This window comes from Emys orbicularis, chromosome 2 (assembly GCF_028017835.1).
Source record: "Emys orbicularis isolate rEmyOrb1 chromosome 2, rEmyOrb1.hap1, whole genome shotgun sequence".
Taxonomy (NCBI): Eukaryota; Metazoa; Chordata; order Testudines; family Emydidae; genus Emys; species Emys orbicularis.
This window is the reverse complement of record NC_088684.1, coordinates 125,955,169-125,978,348: the sequence shown is the minus strand read 5'-3', so window position 1 is coordinate 125,978,348 and position 23,180 is coordinate 125,955,169. Positions and strand designations below refer to the sequence as shown.

Below are 23,180 nucleotides of genomic sequence, written 5' to 3'. Positions count from 1 at the left end.
CCACCCAGTCCCCATCTCCTCCAACCATCTCCCACCCAGTGGCACAGGAGGGGCAGGGAATGTAGTGCCTCTGTGGATCCTGCTTCCTGTACGTTAAAAGCTGTACACAAGAAGCCACATGCAGCACACACCAACAAGTTTTATTTGCCCTTCAAAAACCAGGAACTATGCTGTATAGTTTTGAGCCCTATCTACCTTATCTATAACTATCTATCTATAACACATTCTTGTAACACCATGGTATGAGTAATCTACATAAGGAGGCATCAGACACCTCCTTACTTCCTTGTACAGCCATGCAAGCCAGGCCATGATTTGCCCCAGAAAGATCGGATGGGACAGAGCCCATACAAAGGGAATTGACTCATACCAGCAGAGGATCTGACTCACTAATACTATGTGCAAACATAACAATGGATTGAAAACATCAAAGGGAAATATTTATAGTTACAGGGCAGTCCAAGGTGGTTGCTATTATTTAGAGGAAACAGCATTTAATTTGCATGGTGAGGGAAATCCCCTTATTTGAGAACAGGGTAATAAAAATCAATTAACATCTTATTGATTTGTCCAAAATGAAAACCAAAAGAGGAAAAAGAGAGAAACGAGGAAGAGATTGAGACACTGGAAGGAAGTGACAGGGGAACAGGAAGAAGAGCAAGGGGAAAGAGGAAACCAAGGAACCACTAGCCTATGAGATGTGGGCCTGCCAATAAATTGTGATCCTAATGGGGCTTTTATGGTGCCGGTATCTTGTGGGATCTCCCAGGATGTGGGCGAACAGTATGAGGTTCCATATTCTTGACAGGGTGATTTTTTTTCCCATGACAAGTGTAGATGCTAAATCTGACTTCCACTTTGAGCTTGGGGGAGGATGCAATTAGACTGTATGTGTATGATTTGTCACTTACTTGTCAATTGCCCTTGACAGTCAGAAATAAAATCTTTAGACACTTGACGTTACAGTGAAAATCTTCTATTTTTTCCCACTTAAGTGCAGATTTTTCCTTTTTAATAAAATGAGCCCTAACTCAGTTAGCTGAAAGACCCTTTGATCTTCCATTACAGAATCCTTCATAATATCATTATGAAAATGCATTATGAAAAATTCACATGCACATCCCTTCCTGACCCACAAATCTGTTTGACTTGTGCTTGCATTAGACAGCAAGCTGATGAGTATCAGAAGACAATGAAGCAAAAGAAGACTAAGAAGTGAACTTTGCAGAAATATCTGCCATAGCCAGAAATAAACTGATCACCATGTACACAATATCAGTGGAACCACATTTCATCAGCCTAGACCTGACCAATAGGTCTCCTAGCTGCAGAACAACCTTAAGAAAGGACAAAATTGTACAATTAATGTATGCATGGATATACAAATGCTGATACACAGCCAATATCACTAGAGTGTTAAATAACACTCCACCATCCAGTTGTTAGTGAAAATGTGTTGTTTGCACAATGCTGACATTCAGAGTAAACAGATAATATGCTGAACCTCTGAATTCTTCCCATGTAAAAAAATAAATTGTGCTGCTTCTGGCATTATCAGATCCTTCTTTAAATCTCTAGTTGAGTTTTTTGCTATTGTAACTCCTCAGAGGCATACTGTAGTTCATCATTTATTGGAACTGCCTCCCTGCTGTGGCTGATTTATCTAAAGTATCCCAGATGAAAATAATCTGCAAATAAATGCAAGACTTTATTTTGTTTGTGTATTTTACTGACAACTTACTTCTCTCTCCTTCCCCTCCCCCCTTATAGTTATGTTTAAGGGCACAGTGGAATATACATATATTCATTAACTTTCTAGCTTGTCAATTACCCAGGGTTTGAAGGGTATAAAGTCCTGAAATCTGACATATACGCACCAGTAATTTCATTAAAGAAATGTAAAAACAAGTTTGATGTTGTCTGCTTAATTCGTAGTAGGCTATGATCCATAAATTAGAATCACCACCAATTCCACATAATTAGCAGTCCTTGATCTAAAGAGACCCAGGATTATATAAACTGAGACAGAAATGACAGTCTAGCTTATTAAAAGCATCCTTCTAGGTCAGGGTTAATGGTATAATTAGAATACAATTGTAACTGCACTGATCTTGTATGTATTTTCGCTTGAATATGAAGAAATAAAATTAGTATTTCATCAAGACACTGTTCTCTATTATTGCTTTATTGAGTTCAACATCCTGCTGTACAAATGACCTAATGTGCATAGAGACTTGTGACAGCTCATATTTTGAAATAATAAATATTAATATATTGAAGGAAGCCTCAATGGTATGGCTGTGATAAACTCAGAAAAGCTCAAAAATTGGATACAAAAGGTTTCTCCATTGTTCCCAGACACTGTTATCACATGTAGGGCTAAATCCTGGGAGTTTTGCTAGAGTAAGGACTACAATCTCAGTGTCCCACAACACTAAAGCCCCAATTGGGCAAGGTATTTAAGAACATGCCAAACTTTAAGCATGAGTAATCGTGGGGGGTGAGGTAGGAAATAAATGCACTACAAACTGCTTAAAGCTAGGCACATGCTTAAGAATCTTACTGAACCAGCGCCATGTTACTAGAGCTGGTAAGAAAAGGGAGTTTCTATTCTGTGTGAAATTCCAATCTTTTGAAATTTCTTTTCATTCCAAATCAGCATGAAAGAGTCAACATTTTCTGTGGGATGGAAATTCTGAATCTCTGGGGGAAGTAAACTTCACCAGCCATAACTTACTTCCCTCAACATGCTGGCTCAACTAGGCTCTGCCCACTCCCCACTTCTACCCACCAAGCCGCACAGGAGATACCGCAATGGCTGCTCTCCTTGGATTATGATGACCTGTGATGCAAGTAGCCCACACAGGAGAGTAAGGAAGCACTTTAGACCTCTTCACTCACCTGCACAGGCATATAGGTCAGCTCATGACTGAGCCCAGAGCAGGAGCAGAATAATAGTCTAGTTCTGCAAGAGTGATATGAGTGGCGTTTTTTCGCCACACCTTTGTTCTGTGGCAATTTCATTTTAACAAGAGATGGACCTGAGCAGCAACATTTGGATCTGGATGTCAGAACTCCCTCACAGGAATCAGGGACATTCATCTCCAAGGCTTAAATTCAGCTCAGTATGAAAAAGGAGAGAGGCTAGATAAGAATTTCAAATCCATATTCAGATTCTGAATGCTCCCAAAGTTCAGATCCATCTGTACATATTACCAAGGAAACAAGTTGGATTATCCTTTAATGTGCTAGAACATACATTTACATGGCATTTACCATGGAATGAATCATCAACTACACTGATCTCTGTATCTTTTTGTTATTTTTTTTTTTAACCAATACAATTTTGGGAGGGAGTGAAGGCAAAAATTGCACCCCATCTGACAAATTTTGTATCAAAAGTGATTTGAAACAGTTGAGATATCAAACTATGAAAAGAGGGATTTATAATGGGAAAGCCAATTAAGCCTTAAAATAAATGAATGTCATATCTTTCAAGATACAGACTCCACATTTCTCACTAAAAGGCAAACCTTTGATGCTTCTCAGAAGTATGTAAATTCTACAGTAATTCATTTATTCAGTGACAATGCCCCACCTTCTAAATCAAACCCTCCAATATGTCATTATCCAACAGCTCAGAACAGACTCTTTGTATGAATATATCAAGATGCCGAAGTCTGCACTGAAAACAAAAAGGCAGCTCATTTACTAGGTATTTGATGTCTAGTCTTAGGAAACAGTTTCAAAACAGAAATTAAAGTAAAGGCATTTTTTCTAACCATGGTCTCTGTATTTTCAGATATTCCGTAGATCGGCACACTGATATGGACAGAGTATTCAACATCAATTCCGGAAATGGTTCAATATTTACTTCAAAACCCCTTGACCGGGAAACATTGCTATGGCACAACATTACAGTAATAGCAGCAGAGATCAGTAAGTCAAACCTAAATACCACCGCTGTCCCTGATGTAATGAATTTAGCCTTCTAGCTGAGTGTGTGTAAACCACTGCTGGGAAGATGTCAGGCTGTATGGATGGGCCCGCTCGATACTAATCAAGCAAGGGAAAGGCTGAAAAAGATGCTCTGCACTTCCTTTTCTTTTTCCTAGGATTACAGCTTATGAAGAGACAACTTCTGTATCTGAACAGGCGGAAAGTTAATGCTTAGGTGTTTCTGAATCAACCTGCCTGGAAAAATGCTCATAGCCATTCTTTAATTACAGTAGGATTTGCCGACTTCTGAAAAATTGTATACAGCAAACAAGATAGTAGGAAAATAGGCCACACAGTGTGGCCAAAATCAATTCTGTAGCATAGCCTGGGAATTTTCAAGTGAGCCAAAAGGTCCCCAAATCCCATTAACATGCAATGAAAATTAGGCATCTAACTCCCCTAGGCACCTTTGAAATTCCCATCCATAGATACTAACCCATTCCATTATTTTAGGCCCAGATGTAGGGAGTCTCTCTCTGTGATGACACCATGTGTGTTAATTGTTTTGCGAGCTAGACAGCCAGAGAGGTAGACCGGGTCTGTGTGAGACAGGCAGTCTCAATAAAAACATTCCCTTGATACTAATATTTTAATCACATGTCTCCTTTCTGTCCTGAGGCATGCTGCAAATGCTGGCATCAGTGGGTGCACACGCTATTTATTTCTGTGGAGTTGCATACCCTTATGCTAGGGCTGGATTTGATTGAAGCACGATGGAATGGATGGATCACTGGCTGTATAAATGTACAAAAGTTTGGATGCTGTTGGGAAGCTTCAGAACACTTATTTTTTAACTTGGTATAAAGCAACTATAGGCCCTACTTTCTCATATATTGTACATAAGTAGATATATAGCTGAAAATAACCTATGTGCAAGCCAGGCTACAAGGCCGGACTAGCTCTTTCAAAGATGGGCAAGCTTTATAGTTTCTTAGCCCGGCCCCCACTAAAGCCATTCGGCAATTGGAGTTAGTCGTGGACTATTCCATCAAATTGCAGATGCATTTCATTGAACTAAATAAAGCTAAATGAAGCTAAAGAAATATTGAGACAAATTAAGAGTAAGCAAGTACATTCCCACTGAAGTGTACTCCCTTCACATTAATTACCAGTACATTTGTAAACTCATAAAGAGAAGCACTTTACAATGGTGAGTATAGTTATCCTCATTTTACAGAGGGGGAAAACCATGGAGATACAGAATGGTTATGGCCAACATTTTCTAAAATATCTAGTAAGTTTGGGTGCCTCAGTTTTTGGGTGTTCCCCTGGAAACACTTTGACCCAGATCCTCAAAGGTATTTAGGCACCTAATTCCAATTTAAATCAATGGAAGTTAGGTACCTATATACTTCTGAGGATCTGGGCCTTTGGGCCTCTTGTTCACAGATGCACAGCACCTCCAACTCTAAGTGAAGTCAATGGGAACTTCAGATGCTTCCAATTCACTGTCACTGGACCATACTGCCTCCCTAGTGAAATTCTGAGGGTGGTTTAAATCTTTACATTTAAATTGGGAAAGGTACAGTAGATGTTGTACTGCAGAAGACACTCGACAACCAGAATCAGATAAATTTTAGGATTTCAGTCTGTGGATTGACAGAAGCTACATCCAAAACTAAGGAGATGTGTTAACATTATGTACCAAGATCCATACAGTAGCACTTTTTGCTGGACAGTCTAATAACAATTAAGTGATTGTGAACAAGGAGAAGTTAAGCATCTCTTATTCATTAATGTAAAAGGGTTTGGAAGGAGAAAAGAAAGAGCAGTGAAGCTTGTATAAGTACATTGGATCTACATACCTGTTATATCTCTCCGAAGAAAAAAAGTGAGAGAGAGAGACTTGGAATTATATATTTTTCATGGAAGTTCTCCTAGTTACTATATTGTTGTTTTGAAATTTTTTTAGACTCAGAGCCAGCTAGAAATAAATAAAAAGGTGTAGTTACTTGTACAAAGCAGCATGCAGAATAAGTATAATTAAGCTTGATAGGAAAACCCTCGCACATATTTGAGTGAATTCCTAGAAAATACATATAGGTGTGAAACCTTCATAGCCATGCAAACTAAAATTAGCAGCTGGGATTTTGCCCATTATAAAGATTCAAAATTTGTATCTACCTTTTAGTGTAGATTTCAGCTTGGTCTATATTATTCTTAGACTCTTAGTATTATTTTACACATGGGATCAATTTAGACCAATGGCCCAAATAAAAAAATGCTTTATATCCAATTCAATCATATTCACTTCAATGCAACTGTAGAGGTTTAAAGCACAATATTTGGCCCAAACCACTAAGTTCTTTAATACAGTACAGAGCAGGCAGTTCCAATTTTGTGAATATAAAGTAATAAAATAATAGGTGAGTATTAAAACCAAATTCTACCAAAAACACTCCAGTGAATTCATTTAGATATATAAAAGTCTCGAGAATTGCTGTATTTTATTCATCTGTTTTATTACAATATTTTTGCCTTTGACCCTTGTTTAAGATTCATTAATAATCTGTAGAATCAGTATTATGGAGGGTATGGTTCTTTGGAGCAATTTAAACCAATCCAGGAAATGGAGAAATCCCAATAAAATAAATGACAACCCGTATTTGCAGATTTTTATTTTGGTTGTGATGATGCTCTCACTAAAACAAAGGTTTTTTTTGTTTTTTTGTTTTTTTTTTTAAACTCAAAATGCCAAATTCATTGCTTGCTTTTATTTTTATATCATTGAAGTTGATTTGGATTTATGAGAATTTTCCAAATTGCTTCTTTTTTATGAAGTAAACAGTATTTCCATAAAAATTTTAAACTCAAGAATTTTTTTTAAAAAGAGTACATCACTCTTGCTGCTTTATACAGCTTCTATGAGAGAAGTAAGCAATGCACTACAGATTCCTCAGCTGATGTGTTTTAGTGTCAACTCTGGAATAGCAGCAAACAAAGATCAATCCACAAAAGGTCAGAAAGCATCTGTCATAACAACAGTTGGTGTTTATGTAGCATTTCATATGAAAGCACTTTATAAACATTGGGCCCATTCCCACCACCCACTTCTCATCCAAGTAATTTATCCACATATAGGACCTGATCCTGCAAACATTTACACATATGCAAATGTGAATAAAGATATGAGGAATGCATAAAGATATGAGGAGTGGCCTCACAATTAGTCCCATTGACATCAATAGATTGCATGAACATGAATAAAATCTCCATGTATAAATAAAGATTTGAATTATTCGGGCCCTATTCTATCCTTTTCTTCCCCAGCACTGAGTCCTATGCGCACTATACAGCTTTCCCTTTCTTTCTATTTTTATCATTACAGACAACCCAAAACAAAGCAGCCGGGTCCCCGTGTTTATTAAGGTTCTGGATGTAAATGACAATGCCCCAGAATTTGCTATGTTTTACGAGACCTTCGTCTGTGAAAATGCAAAGGCAGAACAGGTGTGTTGATTGTTTGTACTCCACAATAAAAAAAAACCTATTAAAAATGAATTCTGTTTAGGCATTACTCTTGCGTCACCTCATCAGGAGGTGTGCTTTGTGTTGCCACAAGCTGTCACCGTGCAAAATTAAATTAAATTAAACAGTGACTGTGTCATATCTGATTATATTTAGCATTCTTGTATCCGAAGTGACAGTGTGTTTTACATAGTTAAATGTGGTTGCTTCTTGTAGTGTGTCGTGCTATCTACAATTCAGTTCCGTCTCTCTTCCCTTGAATATGGGATTCTGCATCTGTATGTCCGGGTGCTTCCATCATCTCTCTTGAAGAACGGTTACAGGTCTAAACAAAAGTCCTGCCTTGTAAATTAGCTGCAGGCTGCCACATTGCCTAGTTCCTAGTTCACATTGCTCTGCAAGACCTGTTGCTTGATGGTTCAAAACAGCAGATATCCCAGAAGATTCAGCCACACAACTCCTGTTTAAAATTAATAGGATTTGTGTGGTTAAATAGCCTAGTCAGCTTTGTTATCTCAGCCTTCGTTTCTGCAGCTTGTTCCCACTGGGGATTTCCCACCCATTTGGGATGGCACCAATCCATGCAGTCCCCAGAACTCCGCAGAATTCTCAAGCCACTGCCCAAAGTCATTAAGTTATTGGGCTGAAGGGCTGCAGCATGACAGCTTGGTGACACACACACACAGGCCCAATTTTCATTCATGGTAAGGCCCCTCTGGCAGCATCAAGGGCCTTAAAGCGGAAAAAAATTATATCTATCCCCTTTTTAAGACAATTTAACAGTTCTAGAGCCGACAGCCTTAATGTAAATGAGAATCAGGCCCAAAGTCATCGAAGGGTAATTTTGCTGTTATCATTTCAGCTGATACAGACTCTAAGTGCAGTTGATAAAGATGATTCTTTCAGTGGACACCAGTTTTCATTCTCCTTGGCTCCAGAAGCAACCAGTGGCTCAAACTTTACAATCCAGGACAACAGAGGTGAATTCCTAGGAAGACTTTATTTTGTTGTTTATTCTTTGTTTTTTTCAGCACTCAGTTGAGAACTCCTGTACCATTTGCTTTGTGTTTTCAGACAACACAGCAGGGATCTTCACCAGAAAAAACAGATATAACCGACATGAAATGAGTACTTATCTCCTGCCTGTGGTGATATCGGACAGTGACTACCCAGTCCAGAGCAGTACTGAAACAGTGACAATCCGAGTGTGCGCCTGTGACCGTCGGGGGAAGATGCAGTCTTGTAATGCAGAAGCCCTAATCCATCCAACTGGCCTTAGCACAGGGGCTTTGATTGCCATTCTTCTCTGCATCATTATATTGCTAGGTAATAGACCCACATGAGTTTCTTTCTTGGGGGAGTGACAGGGTTGCTGGAAGGAAGAGGGGGCATTACACATAAAAGACACATTGGAGAGATCTCTCCTGCATTATTCTGTAACAAAGGAGAAGTCTATAAAATCAGTGCCTAGTGTGTGGAAGACACTCCCAGATCACAATTCTCCACTCACATAGGCAGCAGCATTTTACACCCACTTTGGGCAGATGCAAATGACTAAACAAGGTGCAAGGCAATATATAAAAACCAAAGCCACCAGATGTGTCATGCTGCATTTACAGTGCTACGTTGCAGATTATGAGGCATGCTGAAGTTTGGGTGACCAGACAGCAAGTGTGAAAACTCGGGATGGAGGGGGCAGGGGGGAGGTTATAGGCGCCTATATAACACAAAGCCTCAAATATCAGGACTGGCCCTATAAAATCAGGACATCTGGTCACCCTAGCTGAAGTAGACACCTGTGGGGGTGCTGGAGAAGCATATTGAGTTGGGACAACTACAACACCCTTTAAAAGGTCTCTCCTTCCAGCTCTCCTTCCAGCACCAGAAGATACAAATGGGGTGGGGCCCTTTTGGGGTATGCAGCCCTCAGGGCAAGCTCCAGCCCCTCTCCCTTCCATTCGGGGTAGATGAGGACTGGTATTCTGGCTGCCCCCAGCAAAACAGTAGAGCTGGGAGAAAAAAAACCTTCCCTCATACCCTTTCCTTTCCTTGTACACGCCCATGCAAACCCAGTCTGGCCCTTAGCCTTTCGCTGCACTCAGTGCCCACTTTGGGAATATGAGGAATTTTGAAAATTGGTACGATTTGAAAAAGTTGACTCTTAGGGAGACATTGTCAGATGCTCTACCTACCTGCCCAGGGAAGTAAAGGGGGGCATGAAGTACCCCCTCACTCGCATGAGCCAACTACCCATGCCCTGGAAATAGCATGGGACGGGACAGAAAAGGGGATAGAGCAGCCTCTGCAGTATTGCAACCCCCACTCCTATGCACGTGGGCTGAAAATGGGCAGGGGTTGGTGGGAAGTAGGTGGCACCAGTGCTGGACCGCCCCCCACACACACATATGCTGGGCAGCACAGCTGAATCACCTTAGCCAAGGAAGTAATCTGCTAATGATGTTTACCAGTAGCAAATGACTCCCTTCTGGAGCAAGAGGATGGGAGGAAACCCACAGACCACATGGTGGCTCCAGACATGCACTGCCCCTTACTCAGGGCAGATTGTTAAATGACAGTCTTGCCCTTAATTTGCAATTACAGGGTTTTTTTATGTCATTACTTTTAAGGGTGGGAGCCCACTTAATATCAGCTCATGGAACAGGAAAAAATTGTCCTATGCTGCAAACCATTTTGCATACATTTAGTATAACTGTGCTCAGTAATATCAATCTGACATTAAACGATCTCCAGTTTAATGTCAATTGAAAATAATTGATTTCCTCCTCTCAGCAGCACTTTGTGTCAATTATTGCGCATGTCACCATGCAGCATAAGCAGATTTTCAATTAACTAGACTATATCATTTTCTGTTTTCCATCTAGCTGCAGGGTTTGTAGGTGCAAACATTACTCCACGTGATGCAATGACTTGGGCAGATGCAAATCACAATTTCAATGTTTATAGTAACTAAAGGTGCCTCCAGATTGGTGATTTTATTTGCAGCTTGAGAAAGCTCATATTACTTCCTAGAAACTCCCAGTTAATGTTGAAAATTGATTTGGATAAGATTGATTTGGATAGCTTGACTGTACTTTGATTTTTGCATCTAACTGGTCCTGAGATTTTTATTTGAAAGTTCAGCATAGAAGAAAATTCTTGGAGTATCAAGTACCTAGTATTAGTTATTGTTCATGAATTTATCATTCTGCTATCCCTTTGTGGAGTAACATTGTTGTTAGCAGGATGCCCCAACAATAATTACATGCATAAAATACAAAGAAGCAAGATCACGTTATCCCTCTCTTCTGAAATGAAAGCCAGTGGAATTTCTGAATCCCATTAAAAAACTGACCTTCTTGTTTTTCAAATCCTTCATGGCTTTCTCTAGACTACCTCACAGACCTGCATTGCCTCTTTCATCAAACATCAGCCTTCCACATAGTCTCTTAGATTGTATATTCTATAGGACAGGAACTGTCCTTCAGGCGGTGTTTCTAGGGCACATACAGAGGGGCCCTCCAAGTGGATTAGGACCTCCACGGGCTACCATAATATAAATAATAAGTCATCATCATCATCATCATGTGTGAGAACCTGTAATTCCTGCCATCTAGACCAGTGTCCATCACCACCACTTCTCCCAGCTTCATCAACTAACCCATTTCTTTTCAAATCATAGCTGACGCTATCCTCTGTTACCCAAGCAGCAAAGACATAACAGCGATTTTTTAAAAATGGGAATTTGCACCTGTTCTGTGGATAGAGTTGCCACTGACTTTGGTGGGAGTTTAGCACAGGGGCTGCAGAAGCAGACACTGGTACTATGTCCTTTAGCTATGTAAAGAATCTTGGAATACAGCTGGCCTGAGAGATGATCTACAAAATAAGGGCTGAATCCCTGAAATGCTTGCATACACTATTGGGAGTCAATAAATGTTTTCAGGGCCAGGCCCAGAAGACTGTATGGAGTAGTATTTAATAGAGCTGGGCAAAAATTTTCAACAGAATTTTTTTTCAGCTGTTTCAGTGACACCAAAACATTTCACAAATTCATGTTGATTTCACTGAACTGTTCATTTATTAAAAGATAAATTAAAAAACTAACATTTTGTTCTAACATTTTCTGACACGTTTTGATTTTTCAATTCAAAATGACCATTTACAAATTTCCTTTAATTCTGTTTTTAAAAAAATTAAACACCTTAAAAAAAAAAAAAAAGCTTGAAATCAAAAAGTTTCATTTGGCGTTGAATGAAACATTTGATCCAAAACAATTTATTTTTATTTTTCGATTTGCTAAAATTAAAAATGGTTCTGTTCAAACCCAAACAATTATTTCCCAATTTTTCAGAAGTACCAACAACCTGAAAAATCTGTTATTTGAACAGATCACTATGAGCACTGTAGCAAGAACCATCTTTCTGTAGTGTGTTTGTATAGCACCTAACACAATGGGGCCCTGGTCCATGATAGCATCCTAGAATACAAATAAGAAGAATACCAGTGCCACATTGTTGCTGTTGATAGGTTTTCAGTGATAAACATTCATATGTCATTTAAAAAAAAATGAAAAGTAGAGACAAGCTAAGTAACTAAAGTTTGGCTTCACAAGGTAATAGGAAAGTTTGTCTTACACCCCAGTGCTGCACTGAGTTCTGTGCAAATGGACCTCCGTGCTGCCACAGAACTGCAATAATGCTAGTGAGACAGTATGCAGGTACAAAACTCTGCCCACCTAGAGATTGTTGCAGTATCAAGGCCTTAGGCACAAACCAAAAAAAGATTATACACCTAAGCATTAAAAAGTGGAAAAGCTGTTTGAGAAATTATGTGGGGGTTTTTGGTGATTAAATAATAAAAAAAGAAAAATACTTGTTCTCTGGGTACAGAGCCACAGCTCATGTAAATCGTCAATGTTCCATGAAGTCAACAGAGCTATGACTATTTACACTAGCTGAGGACCTTCCCCATGTTCTGCACTTCTTTCCAGGAAAAGAAAAAAAACTACTGAAACAAATAGTTTTGATATGCAGCTTTGCTAACCTTTCATCACACCCCAATAGATACAAGCCTTATCCTTCGAGCAAGTTTTGCAGCATTTTAGGTGTTCAGCCTAATTTGCACTCTCTATTACAATATTTTTGGGAAGGGGTTTGCCTTGAGACTAGGCTGGCAATTTCAAAGGAGCAAAGTTGCTACACGTCTAAGGGAAAATGCAACCACTGACAAAATATGGCTCTTCCCGCTAGCTTGAAATCCTCTTTCTTCTAATATTTATCCCACTCTCAACTCCCAGAGTGATCACAGGCAACAATCAGAAAACCCCCAAATTCCGGTTTGCAATTTTGCAGTGCAACTTCTGAAAGTTAGAGTTCAAGCAGCACAATATTTCTTTCTGGCTTTAATTGGGTGCCAAATTAACTCTCCCACCCGCACCCCCGTCTCTCCATTTTATTTTTGTTTCCAGTTACAGTGGTGCTGTTTGCAGCTCTGAAACGGCAGCGGAAGAAAGAACCTTTGATAATTTCCAAAGAGGACATCAGAGACAACATTGTCAGTTACAATGATGAAGGCGGTGGAGAGGAAGACACCCAGGCTTTTGATATTGGCACACTGAGAAATCCTGAAGCCATAGAAGACAATAAATTACGCAGAGACATTGTGCCAGAAGCACTTTTTATGCCGCGCCGGACTCCAGCGGTACGAGATAACACCGATGTCAGAGATTTCATTAACCAAAGGTTAAAGGAAAATGATACCGATCCTACCGCGCCCCCATATGACTCGTTAGCGACCTACGCGTATGAAGGTAATGGCTCTGTGGCAGAATCCCTCAGCTCCTTAGAGTCGGTGACTACGGATGGAGATCAGGACTACGATTACCTCAGTGACTGGGGGCCTCGATTTAAAAAGCTGGCGGATATGTACGGCAGCGTGGACAGTGATAAAGACTCTTAATATGTTGCCTTTGTTGATTTCCAGAAACAGCATTGAGATATGTGAAGTAGCTATTTCTTTCTATTTATCCATGGCTCTGTGATAGGGCTCTCTATTCTATCGGTTCCAGTTGTCTAATGACTGCAGTCTGTGTGGATCAAATGTCAGAAAACTTTTTTCTAGTATAATTTTATGAGCTTCCAAGAGGCAATTTTTTTTTTTAATGCATCCACTTTACCAAGCCAGTCTTACAGGCACAGTGGTAGGGGAGGGAAACAGGAATGGAGGGAAGCAATATTTGTACTTGTTCTGCTTATATTGTAAATTGGAGTATATTACTGTTCCAGCTCACTTAATCTTCTTACTGTATTCAGATTATTCAGCTCAGATGATTGCTCTGTCCATTTTGTATTGCACATCCTAATGTACTGAGGTATTATGGTTTAACCTAAATATTATAGTAAAAAGTAGTGGGGGAGGAATTTATTATAAAATTAGAATCAGCTGACAAGGCTATAAGACAACATGAGAGTAAATTTATTCTTGAATTTAAAGATGTCTAATTGCCATTTAACTATAAATATTTTTTGTTGAACCTGCCATTGGCCCCCAAAGCATAAAATCATACCAACTCCATGTATATAATTCCCTGTGGACCACTATATCTGTATCCTTCTTACCCAACATTCACAGAGAGATGTGTGTGGTCTGTAGCTCTGAGCACAGAATTGCTAAGTACTATCCCAGTTCTAATACTGACTCACTTTGTAACATTGGGCAAATCACCTAATCACCTTGGATTAGACTGTGGTTTTGAAACAAGACTTGAGCAAGGAGCAGCATGTAGTTGTGCTGTATCTTATGTCGAGTATAGATCACTTCCTCCAGGCACACCAGCTTAGTGTGTAGGGAGGCCGAGTGAGGCTCCACCCATTCCTCTGCTTCTTCCCATCCACACACAGAAGGGGAGTAGCAACTTTAAGAAGGCTACCATCTTCCTTGTGACAAGGATAGCGAGTGAAAAGGAGAAAGGGGGTACCCTTGCACCCTTTACTCCCTTGCAGGGGTGCATAAAATGGGTCACATTCTGACTCTGTCTCAGTTTTGCCATCTGTAAAATAGGAAAATAATGCCTACTTCACAGGGATGTTGCAAGGGTTAGAGAGAGTTTGAAAATTGCTTTGAAGGAGGAAAGGGCTAAACTCTCATCCTAGTACGTCATTTCTAATGGTTTTTTAATTTTTATTTTTTTATTTTTTTGGTGTGGATTTCAGCCCTGAATGCACAAGTAAATGAGAAACATTCATCATTCTGGTTACTAGAACCAGGAGGGTTTTAAAACACTGTCTTTACAAATGCATCAACCAGAATTGTTATAGGTTTCAATTACACTAAGAGGAGGCATTTTAAACATGAATCTTTCAGTTGGTTTCTTTAATTTCCTTACCAAACCTGCCATTTTTGCCCAAGCCAGAACAGTGGTGCCATAGGACTCAGTACGGGCCAGTGTCTCTTCTTTACAACTCACATGCATGAGGCAAAAGTAATCAGCAATGTCACTGATTACGTTTCAGATCCAGTCATCTGAAATAAATAGATTATTGCAGCTTTTATAACCCTAAGGTCATAGCCTGATGACACCTTATCAGGAAAGAGTGAAGTTTCTCTTTATACATCATATACAACCAGTCTCATTCATTCAATATAAATAGAATAATTTACATAGAATAATTTTATGTGATCTGTTGCAGCTGCTAGGTATTTGTGTCCTTGAAACCATAAACCAGTTTAAACACGAGTCAGTAGCTCCAATTTACCCTTTCCAATAATACAAGGATAAGACAAACATTAAAAGGCAGCAAACTAAAAGGGATTAAAAAAATATTTTACCATATTTTATACCATCTGCGGAACTCATTGCTACAGGATAGTAAGACAAAGGGTTTAGTAAGATTCCAAAAAGGATTAGACATTTACAAGCATAATATGTGCTTAGAAAAACTAGGATTCAATGTAAAGGGCTATCAATCTTTGTGTGTTCAGGGCATAAACTGGCATCAGGAAGGCATCTCCTCCCCGTTGCTTAATTCCCAATTGTGCAGTGCTGGACAACTAGACCCTTTAGAAAAATCCCACTAAATGCCTACGTGCATCTTTAAGCACCAAACACCTTTACAAATCTGTCCCTTTATGTCTCTCTTTCAATAGTCTGGCAGTAGCCATTGTCTGAGGCAGAAGAGCAAGTTAGATGGTTACTGGTCTGTTCTAGTGTAGTGTGTTTCCTATTTTCTTATCATTTCAGATGTTTTGTTTTTTCTTAATTAATGATACTTAGTAGCAGTTCAGGCTAGAATTTTGCATTTTATTGACCAATGGTTTTATCTTGTCAGGAACATGACATAGTGTACAGAGAATGCACCACACAAGCCTGTTGTGTAAATATATATAAAAGTATGCAATCTACTGACACCAAAATTATGGTGACAAACTGAATAGCAAGTGAATTCCTGTAAGAAATTCTCATGAGGCAATTGCATCATTACTCACGTCTGAATTATCCTTTTATCCATCCAGCTTATAAGTGCTGAGTTTTCCACAAATGAGACTCATTTACCGTCACTCACACATAACAAGAAGGGTCCAATTCAGTCTTGTCTTCTTCCTCTATAGCTCCACAAAGTGCAATTAAAAAAAAATAGTGCCATTTAAATTGCCATATTGCAGTAAATAAAATATTTGCGGTAATATTTTTTACTGCACCTTGTGTGCTGCAGTGGCAAAGGATGGAAACCACTGCGCCACATTATTTTTATTCAATGACTGGGATGTTAAAATTGTCCATTATAGACAAAGAAGTGTCAGATTACAGCCTGAAAAGTGGGTTTCTGGGCTGTGTTAAGGAAGTGGACTGTTGCCTCAATCACTAGGATATCTGGTCAAGTTGAAAGAACCCCTGAAACGATGCTAGGAGATTCCACTGAACAAGGTGAAGATGAGCTACACAGTCAGCTTGTAGTCTCAATAGCGGCAAACTAGATGACCTGAAATAGGAAAGGTACTGAAGGGTACCGAATAGTCTAGTGAGATGAGTGTGAAGGGGAAGGAGGGACATGGCATAGCAATAGCAGAACAATTATTGGAGTAATTATTTCAGAAGAAAGTCATTTTTATTCCAGTGTCCACATGGGGAATTATACAGGAATATCTATAGCAGAATAATTATTCCACTACAGCTATATAGGAAATTTCCCATGTGGACAAACCCTAGAAGGAGATCTGAGGCTGGATCCTGCAATGAGCTCTGTGCAGGAAGGATCCCACTGCCCAAATAGAGCCTCACTGGTGTCATCACGGGACGGGAGTTCAGTCCCCAGACCTGATGTTTCCTAAATATGCTGTCTGACCATGGGAAACTCATGTGATCTTGGTCATTTCCGTTTCCTTTGCTATAAGCTAGGAGGAATAACACTCACACCCCTTTAGAAAGTGCTTTGAAATCCTCAGATTAAAAGGCACTACATCAGGCAGTGCCAATAGCAACATTTTCAGAATAAGCCCTAAAAGGTGAGCAGACTTTTCCTATTTATTTTTTGGTTCACTGCCAGGGCTGTCCTGATTATATACAAACACATTTCATATTTGTTAAACATGAAAAAAATTAAAAAGCAGTTTTCAGCTCTTCTAATTTTTCAAGTAACAGGCTACATCTCGAGGCACAGAGTTGGCATCTATCTGTCATACTGAATTATGCAGAAAAAAATTAAATTGGGTGTTTATAGCTCCCATGGTTGTAGCAAATAATAAGCAATATATTAATAGGCAAGTAGGTAGAATTAGGTATGGAATTCTGTGTGTGTGTGTTTCTATGCGTGAGAAGGAAGAAATAATGAACATTTTAAAAGAAGGCACATTTGTAAATTAGATATTTCCATCTTCATTGGGGACAGTAATGAATGCTTAGTCAATTCCTTGGGGCCAGATCTTACACTTTCAGAATTCCAATAGGAGTTTTGCATGTGTGAGGAGCAAAACAGACTCCTAGCTGTCTTGCTCAGACAAAATAACTCAGAATCAGTGCCATTTTGGTGCAGAGCTCTAGCCAAAAAAGACCCCACAGCTGGAAAGTTTAAACTGCTGTAAGACAACATTTCACTTTTTTTTTTTTTATTAGGCTTTAATTTTATACATCATCTCTAGCTCATGATCTCTAATCTGGATGCTGCCATGCTAGCAGGTGGTCCAAAGTCCCAATGGCCCATTGTGTTTAAATTAACACTGCAATCTGGATTTCTTTATCAAATTATGAGACCTGACAGATTAACAGTTGCTATGTTTATCTTGACTGGGGCAAACTGTTTCATAAATTTTGAAAAGGCAATTTTCCTTACAGCCCTTCAAGAATTATGGCGCAGCCACTTCCTCCCCCTCCCCTGAATGTTAAAGCTGCAGCATTTTACATTTCCCTTCAGTAGTTGGAAAAAGGCATTTTCTAAGGATTTTTCTATAAAAAAGGTAGAACAAAACCATATTTAATGTCTGTGGCTCCATGGTTTGCTCTATTAGGAGGGAAATACAGTAGCTGTCTCACTTGTTAAAAATTAATACAGCAAAGGATCTTTAAAAAAAAAAAGATTGGTTTATGGTCCCTCCCTTTTCAGTTTAATTTAGACACAGCTGAGACAATAATCTTTAACCTGCCCTCCATTTTGTAATACCATGCTTATGGCCTGGTCCTGCATTCTGTGCATATGCAACACTTTCCTTTAAGGGGAAGATGGCAGTGTTGAAGTCAAGGAGAAATTGGCTGGCTGCTCAGGGAATTCAGAAGCAGGTGGTTATGGTGCATATTTGGGGATTGTTTTGTTTTTTTAATGAGATGGAGGGTGAGAAGTTGCAGGTAGGATAGTAGAAAATGGGGGAGAAAAACTAATCAGTCATATGCTAAGCAGGACCACTGTGACACTTAAAGCAGCAGAGCTACCATATGACACATAGTATTATTAGATTACATATGAGCTTTTATAATAACTGCAATTTTTTTGCAAGTATTTCTTTTAAAAGGGGACAGCAAACTTAAATGTCTCCTTCAACAGGGTTAATTTGACAAATAAGGCATGAGCCCAGCATTTAGGGAAATCCTTTCCACACCAGTGGGCTCTTAGCCTTTCCTACAAGACTGCATTATTAATGTAAATACATCTGGAGACACTTTCTATAAGCTTTTAGTTTTCTATGATCTATTAGTTTAGTGTTTATTAAAGAAACAAAAATGTATAGAATTATTAGACATTCAGGTGAACACAAGAAACAACACAGCAAACATGACATTGCTCTGATTTTTGACAAAAAACAAAACCAAAACCTCTTCAAAACCACTGTACTATTTTATTTCTGTGATTACTTTCATTGCTTTGCAAATTAAAAAAAAAATAGGCCTTATAATAAATGCTATGTGCATCCTAACTGTGCTGCCGAGCTAAATCAATCTGGCAAACCCCTATTGTGATTTGTGATTTTTTCAACCCCTAAAATAAATGTTTTTCGGTATTGATTTTTTTTAATTAAAAATACTTCCAAGCATAAATTGAAATTGATGCCACTGCCCAGGAAGATTTACTAGCTGGAGTGCTCCAGTCATGCAGTTACTCTCAGTTGTCATTCCCTTGTTCTGCAGAGAGAGCGCGGAGTCAGATGGAAGTAGTCACTGTTCAGCACAGAGGAACGTTTGTGGGTGATAAGATTTTCATCATTTAAAAAGTTTACATCTGGAAGGTTCTCTGTATTACAAAGAGCCTCATGCTGGAACAATTACTTTTATCTCAGCATGGCTGGGCCATTTGTTACAGTCAGCTGGCAAATGTGCATTCTTTCCCCTTATATTTCTTATTCACTGTAATGGCTTTTTTTTTTTGGTTAAGATTTAATGAGAAACCAATTTGAACAGTGATTTCTCACAGAAAGAGTGAATTTGCCTTTTTGCAAATCAATTTTTGTAACAAGTTATTTATATGATACTAAATAAATTGTTTTTTTTTCTAACTTGCTTTTTTTTATTCTCTCAGTTTACAGTCTACATTTACAAAGTTAACATAAAATAATGGTATAAATATTCTAAAGTAATTCAGCATCCATCACCATCCTGACATTGCCGCCAGTTGGCTCAACCCATCAAATTTCATTGGTAAATGCTTGGCTTCTAACACACTGTGTGAGCAATTGGGCTGGTCTTGTGATTGGTGGGGCCTCAAGGAAGAATGATGTAATTGGACAAGGAGTCACTTCCCCTTAGAGACCCTCACTTGTAGAAGGAGATAGGAATGACCATTATATTGACAAAAGCATAGGGTTCAGAGCAGCTACTTATGTTTATAGGGGACTTCAATTAGAAAAAGTCTCATTGAAGTCAATGGGAGTTTTGCCTCAGTACTGGGTGTGGAATGTCCCCCATCTTGAAGCAGATGAAGATCATAGCAGAGAAGTCAGATGTAATACACTTATACATATTACTCCTTGGTTATTTCTCTTTCATTAGAAGAGGGTCTCAAAGAGAATTTAGGCATAGGGCTAGGCTGACCATATTTTGAAGATGAGCACAAACCTCAACTAAAATAACTTCTTATGCAAGCAGAGCTACCCTCCGAGGAAATTCTTCATTTTAGCACTTCATAAAGGAAAACACCCCATCTTATTTAACAACTTTTGTGAGGAAAGGGGGGAAATATCACTGAAAAGCAGTGTTTCGTCAAAAACATGGGTAAGGATACATTAGACCTACTCAGGCGAAGTAAGTGATCTGAATGACTGACTCCCCTAAGTGGTTTATGAATTAAAATAAATTGAGTGATTTACATAGGCCAGTGGCTGGCTGAGCCATATGGAATGCTGTCTTAGATGCACCTCAAGAATACGGGTGAAAATTTTATATGGTGATCTTAGCAAAACGTGGTACTTTAGTATTCATTACTGGGACTGTGGTTTAGACTAATACAAATGTCTATATACAAACTAAAAATAAAGGAGATTAGTTTATTATCTGTATTACAGTACACCAAGGCCCCAGCTGGAGCTCAGCTGTGGTAGGCCCTGTACATACTGGATTTTATCTATTACATATACACATACATATCTTAGTTAACCTGTGTCATAACTATATTTTTTTTTCCCGTAGCGCTGGGAGATTCCAATCACATTCGGGCCCCATTGTGTTAGGCTCTGTGCAAATAGAGTAAGAGACAGTCTCTGCCCCAAAGAGCTTCCAATCTAATTAAGAGACGATGAACCAAGTTGGCGTAACAAACCAGCAGAGAGAAGTGGATGGTAACAGTGACAGGAGAACAGAGTTATGTATAATGGCTGTGGTCACAATTTGCCAGCTTGAGGGTTTGTTTTTTTAAAGAGACCATAATGATCACAGTAGGACTGCCACTTGGCCATTTTTTGACCAGCCTGGCCAGTTGCTGGTCAAAAGATGTACCATTCCAGTTTCTTTTTTGCTGTGCACATGCTGCCATACACATAGCAATCTTAGCTACAGGCTGTACACGTCATGGCTGGCAGTGTGCCGCAGCCTGGACAGCACCCAGGTCCCTTTCTGCATGCCAAGCGCTCACCAGCTGGCTGCCAAAACCACAGTGGCTCCTCTTGCACTGGGAACCAGCCGGGAAGCAGGACAAACCTGTCACCTGAGGGTGAGGCTTATTAGCATGGATGGATAAAGAACAGGGTGGGGAGGCAGGGGCTCCTGGGAGGGGATCGTAGGACGGACTCCCTTGAGGGCTCCAGGAAGCAGGATAAATGAGGCTTACCAGCAGGGAGGAGTAAGGAAAGGCAGGGGGAGCCCTGCCTCCCCCACCCTGCTCCTTACCCCATCCTGCTGGTAAACTTCTGGTCTGTCCCATTTCCCAGAACCCTTGAGGGAGCCCTCTCCCATCCTCTCCCAGCAGCAGGCGGGCTCCCTCTAGAGCTGAGGCCCCTGGTGGGAGTGGGGTGGGTGTAGGGGATCATGGACCAGGGAGGTAAGACTGCTGGTGCATCTGAGAAGGGAAGAGGAGGATCAGGCTCATGGGGAGGGGCACTGTGGCATGGCTAGTGGCCAGTTTTTCTGTGCCTCAGAAGTGAAACCTTAGCTAGCAGTACTGTCTGCTGCCCCCCTGTGTAGGTGTTAATCTAGAATCCTTAACATCTTCAGCATTCACTGGGAGCTCCACACGGCAGATCTAAGATTGGGATGGTAGAACTTTTTCCTTTATAGGCGACGACAGCCCGTCATACTTGGCTCCTGTGCCATTACACCTCGCTTACCAGGGGGTGTTCCCCATCATGAAGGAAACCCCTAATAAAAGGCATCCCAGCAGTAAAATACACTGTTCCCAGACATTTAGTCACCATTTTTATCTGTGTAGAAACCAAAACAAACCTCCTTGCTCCATCCAGGTTATCACAGGGATAAGTTAGACTTTAACTAGACAAGTCATTAATTCTTACAATCTGTGATTACTGGAGAGATATAGTCATTCAAACAGCAATATGTTTCCCACAAGTTTTTAATCTCTATCTAAGAACTATGGTGCAGATCACTAATGAAAGTGGCCAACTTTTGACCTTACTCTTCAGGAGCTAGATTGGCCACACACTGCCTACTCTCACTTTTGTATTGACAAAGACACCTTCTCTTTCCATCTCATCCTTATGCTCTCTCAAATATAGAGCAGCCATATTTGTACATTAAATACAGCTCTTTCAGCAAGAGCCAAACCTTCTTGGGGTTCTCTATGAGAATCAACATAATCTCCCTTTCTTTGGCAGATTTTCCAAAACACTAGATAGACCCATAAACCTTAAGGCCAAAAGGGAGCATTGTGATCATGTAACCTGATCTCCTGCACATTGCAGGCCACAGAACCTTACCATCTCCTCTTGTAAAAGACCCATAACCTCTGGCTGAGTTCCTGAAGTCTTCAAATCATGATTTAAAGGCTTCAAGTTACAAGCTATTCACCAACCATTGCATTCAACACCAACACCTCCACTTCTAGTCACAAACTTCTTTGTTCTCACTGCTGCTAATCCGTGAAGAAAAGTTACAACTGTTTGATGCTATTAATGCTAACAGTAGGTACAATATACTTCAAAACATTTGGTTCAGACCTAAAAACAATCATCATAGATCCCTATCTGAATCAACTGAAACTTTCTGTTTCACATTGTTTCACTCTAACCAGGCCAGCCCCTCTTTCCCTCCTTTCTACTGCAATCAGCTGCCTAGCACACTTCCATCCCATTATTCTTCTTTACATTCCCCAACCTGATCCAAGCCAACTAATTAGATGCTCAACAGCTGTCTGTCCACCTTTCAGCTCCCCATTTTTTCGGATATCCCACCAAACCAAAGGTGGGCTTTACGCAGGTCTGCCAGTCTTGACTGCAGTCTTCAAATCCCTTATTCTCCATGTCAGATTTGCTCCAGCATACATTAAACACTTCTGACCCAAGGGAACCACAGAACACACAAATATTTGCAGATATCCACTAGCTTAGCATGTACTCTCAACCCACTATGTTCCTGCCATGCATCTTGCAATGTATCAGCAAATGGAAAGAGACCTGCTGAGATGGGGACAGAATAAGGAAGGTTGTACACAAGGGGGTACAGTCATCTGAAACTTCCTAAGGGCTTGGGATGGCTTATTCCTTTATCTCTCATTAAAAACACCAACCGTAGCCTGTGCACAATTTTGTCTGAATTCCCTGCTGAAGCTTTTCTTTTCTTAACTCAG

General features: G+C 39.8%; 1 protein-coding gene across 5 annotated transcripts in view; it reads left to right on the top strand.

Moving 5' to 3' along the window:
- LOC135874673 (cadherin-6) overlaps positions 1 to 13,425 on the top strand; it is a 62,127-nt gene extending 48,702 nt beyond the window's left edge. For 3 of the 5 annotated variants that reach the window (XM_065399573.1, XM_065399569.1, XM_065399570.1), the window contains 5 exons: positions 3,803 to 3,939; positions 7,328 to 7,449; positions 8,330 to 8,447; positions 8,542 to 8,793; positions 12,935 to 13,425. In XM_065399573.1, coding sequence (XP_065255645.1) covers positions 3,803 to 3,939; positions 7,328 to 7,449; positions 8,330 to 8,447; positions 8,542 to 8,793; positions 12,935 to 13,425 — 1,120 coding nt within the window. Of the gene's footprint in view, positions 1 to 3,802; positions 3,940 to 7,327; positions 7,450 to 8,281; positions 8,448 to 8,541; positions 8,794 to 12,934 lie in introns of all 5 variants that reach the window. The other 2 variants (XM_065399568.1, XM_065399571.1) reach the window with 2 other exon arrangements.
- The last annotated feature ends 9,755 nt before the right edge of the window (positions 13,426 to 23,180 follow it).